The sequence below is a fragment of the Malania oleifera genome, chromosome 13 (assembly GCF_029873635.1).
Source record: "Malania oleifera isolate guangnan ecotype guangnan chromosome 13, ASM2987363v1, whole genome shotgun sequence".
In the NCBI taxonomy this organism is placed as follows: Eukaryota; Viridiplantae; Streptophyta; class Magnoliopsida; order Santalales; family Ximeniaceae; genus Malania; species Malania oleifera.
In genome coordinates this window covers 32,291,346-32,295,092 of record NC_080429.1, presented here as the reverse complement: position 1 = coordinate 32,295,092, position 3,747 = coordinate 32,291,346, and the positions used below count along the sequence as shown (strand labels likewise).

Sequence of the window (3,747 nt, the reverse complement as noted above, 5' to 3'; positions counted from 1 at the left end):
CTAGCCACTATATACCCTTAACAACTTCCAACAACCTGCTTCTAGAATACCCATATGGGCTTTTTCTTTACGTAAAGCAAAAGATAGAGTTTATAATGAAAGAAGACTTTGTAATAAAAGATAAGATGGGCTTTGGCCCACAGTGCCTTGCCCCGACTTCAACATCTCAGCTCGCAAGGACTCAGCCCAAACTCGCACGTGCACCTAATTCCCTCTAGTGCTCGCCAGCTGTCTTCAGCGTTCTTCCAGCTCCCTGCTGATCTTCCTCCACCCTTATTCAAGTTTGGCACATGGCAATACCCTCCCCTTTAGAGCACCTTGCCCACAAGGTGAGAAAACTTCTCCTTCAATGTATGATACCACTCCCACATTGCATCTTCCTTCTCCTGCTGTAGGATTTCTTGGCAGTGCTTCTTTGAACAACGCCATTTGTCTTCTATCTCCCCTCTTACATGCACAAACCAACAGTAGCTTTGGATCAGAGAATTAGGTTTTGCAAAAAGATGTTTCTCTAGGGCCTTTCCTCTACTTCGCATGGTCGATATAAGGTTTTCCACTACCAAGCCTTTGCTAACACCCTGTGGCTTCACTCCAACTATGTGTTGACCTGTTTTAACAACGACAGGCTCATTAGTAAGATCACCTTCAAGCGCGCCTTCCTTCTGTTCTATAGAAGAGCCATCAGTTGTTTCAGTGTAAAGCTCCATCACAGGTTCTACCATCTTTTTCCAATCAAATTCCATTATTAATGGGCAAGATTCCCATGGGAAATCCCTAGTCCACCTGTTAAAGGAACCATGCTCTCGTGAAATTCCTAATTTTTCATATGTAGAAGACCATTTGTTGAGAGAATCCTTCCCTCTACCACTGCTAACAAAAACAACGTTCTTGGGATCACTGCACAAAGCATTTGACACAGTAATAGCTTCATTGCTAGGAGTTTTGTCCACGGAAGATTCCAACATCATAGTCCCCTCATAGTCCAAAAGTATCAACTGAGTATTTGTATTCACATAGGCACTAACAAGGTGATCAACGGAAAGCTTCCTGAAGTTAGGACCCATGGCTACAACCCCATCAACAGGAACTTTTGTTCCTGGAAAAATCTTAATAATATCATTCCTTTGTATCAATTGAGTGTTGATTTCCATCTCTGAGACAACATTTCCATCAGTGTCCAATATAAGCAGACAAGCTGTCTCAGGGGCAAGGTCTGTCAGTTTTGCCAATGCATCTGATGTCCTCCCCATAGCCACCACATCCAAATATTTTCCTAGGAGAATAAAAAATATTAACATGGCACTAGTCTCAAAGAAATCTTGTCCCTCAAATTCCTCAGAAGTCAATGCTTTAATAACTATATGCAGAGAATAGACATAAGCATAATTGGTTCCCAGTGCAACCAGAACATCCATATTAGCATATCTCTGTCTCAAAGCATGGTACGATCCCACATAAAACCTTTGACCAACAATAAACTGCACTGGTGTACAAAGGATCCATCTTAGAAGCATGCCAATAGTGAACGTGTTGTACACCATATAATCTAACCAGTTGCCATAAGGATGAAGCATTGGAAGTACCATAGAGAAAACAAAAACAGGAACTAAAAATAGGCAGCTCCAGAAGAACTGGTTTCTATATATCTGTATTTCATGCTCCCTCTCTCTTTCTCTTCGTCTAGGAGGATTGAACAAGGTTGCATTGTACTTTTTGGTGTCATGCCTAGCTTCCTGAATGCAGTGCAAAAGAGATCTTGGGCCAGTAAGATTCAAGTCATAACTAACAGTTACTGTACTTCCCTCCATGTCCATTTCAACTTGATTCACACCTTCAGCAAACTCAAGAGAGGATTGAACAAAATTCATTTCTTCCAGAGAACTCACTCCTTCAAGTTTTAGGTGCACTTTGTTAACATCATTTCCAGAGCTTATAAGATCGGCTTCAAAGCCGGCATCTTCTATTGCTTCAATGATGTGATTAGTATTAGTGAAATTTGGATCAAAGTGGACCTTTGCTTCTTCAAGGGCAAGACCAACCACAGCTTTCTTCACTCCATCAACCATTAAAAGGGCACGTTCAGCAGACTCGGCACAGTTGGTGCATGTCATTCCTTTGATTTCCAGCCGGCATACTGCTATATCTAACTCTGGAAACTCATCAACTTGAAAACCAGAACCTTCTACCCCTGATTTTATCATTATTTCCTGGTGAATTTTTTCCACAGATAAGACGACATAGCCATGAGGTGATAATCATGTATCAAGACGAAATCCTCATTGGGGTTGTTTAGCACCTCCAAGACCTTATTGGCAAAAATATGGTTTGCCCTTACATAGGCACGCCACTGAGATGAGTTGAATTGGGCATCATTGATTGGTGAAACAGGTAATATATAATGAAACACAGGCCAAAGGTAATGCTTACAGAATCCATGGTAGAACTTGTCCTGAATTTCATTGGAAAGAAAAGTCGGCACGCACCCAAACTTCTTCAGCAAGAATTGGGCAACCTCTTCCCACTTCGCCGGTTCGATCTCCGCCTTCAAACTCCCCACATACAAGACCTTAACCTCTGGCGGAAACCCATCCTTCAGCTGCAACACCAAGGCATCCATGTCCCTATCAAAGCACCACTTCTTGGTTCCCGACCACGATCTGCCATTTTGGCGCAATTGACAAATGCCCATGTACACAAAACTGCTTAGAAACTTCCACATATTTCTCATCATCTTCATCCTCATAACACATTGTTCCCCTTTTATTCACTTCCTCGACTACCGAGACCCCGCTAGCAGGAAGCGGCTTCGACCCTTGCAAAAACTCCATTATAGGAGGACCCTTGAACGAAGACATTTCAAAAGCCCCCATAGAACTCGCTTTTGAGACACCCACCGATGACTTCATTAAGGAAATCAAACCAAACACAAAATAGTGAGATTTTATATGATTGCAGCCCTAGAACGGGCGCGAGAACCTCGTCCTTTTTGTCTCAGCGTAGCTCAGTGGCTTGGCGAGCGCTTCTGGGGTTGTGAGCTAATTTTCGTGAGCTCGCATGCACTTTAACAGATTGACATCTCGATGAAACTCCTTTTCGCAGATCTCGTAGAAATGTATGTGCTCGACAAGCCAATCCCTAGCATCGAGCTCCACGATCTCGCACTAATCGTCACCATCCATCTCATCATACGCCTCCTCGTTGACCGCCTCACCCTTCATCGGAATCTTGTCCAGAGCATCGGAGGAGTTACCAATAAGTTCGCGGAGAATTATATCCGCCTGGAATGCTAATGTCTCTGCCTCCGCCATCAAATCAGAGAACGAGTGATCGCTGGATTGCCGAAGCTGATATGCTTGAGTGGTTTGCATCCCCTGCAAAAATTTTTGACACTTTTCTTGTGATTTTTTGTGGCTGATAATGGATTCCGAAATCTAGTTCATGCGAGTAATGAATCCACTTGAAATGGAATGAACTCAACACAATTTGTAATGAACTCAAGCGAGTGATAATGCCTTGATTGGATGAATTACTTGCAAGAGAATGAAATTACAGAGATGAACTGAATTTAATACTACAATGCATACAAAGGAAATGGAAATAAGAAAGAACAGGTTGGCTGGTTCGAGAGAGCCACTCTCTAGAAATAGAAAACAAATTGATTCCCAATTTTCTACCTCTCCCTCATTCCCACTAGCCACTATATACCCTTAACAACTTCCAACAACCTACTTCTAGAATACCCATATG

At 42.6% G+C, this 3,747-nt stretch overlaps 1 protein-coding gene across 1 annotated transcript; it reads right to left on the bottom strand.

Moving 5' to 3' along the window:
* Positions 1-308: 308 nt before the first annotated feature.
* Positions 309-2,201, bottom strand: LOC131145788 (copper-transporting ATPase HMA4-like). Its single transcript, XM_058094974.1, has one exon. It carries the CDS (start codon positions 2,199-2,201, stop codon positions 309-311), a length of 1,893 nt encoding a protein of 630 aa, XP_057950957.1.
* Positions 2,202-3,747: the final 1,546 nt, after the last annotated feature.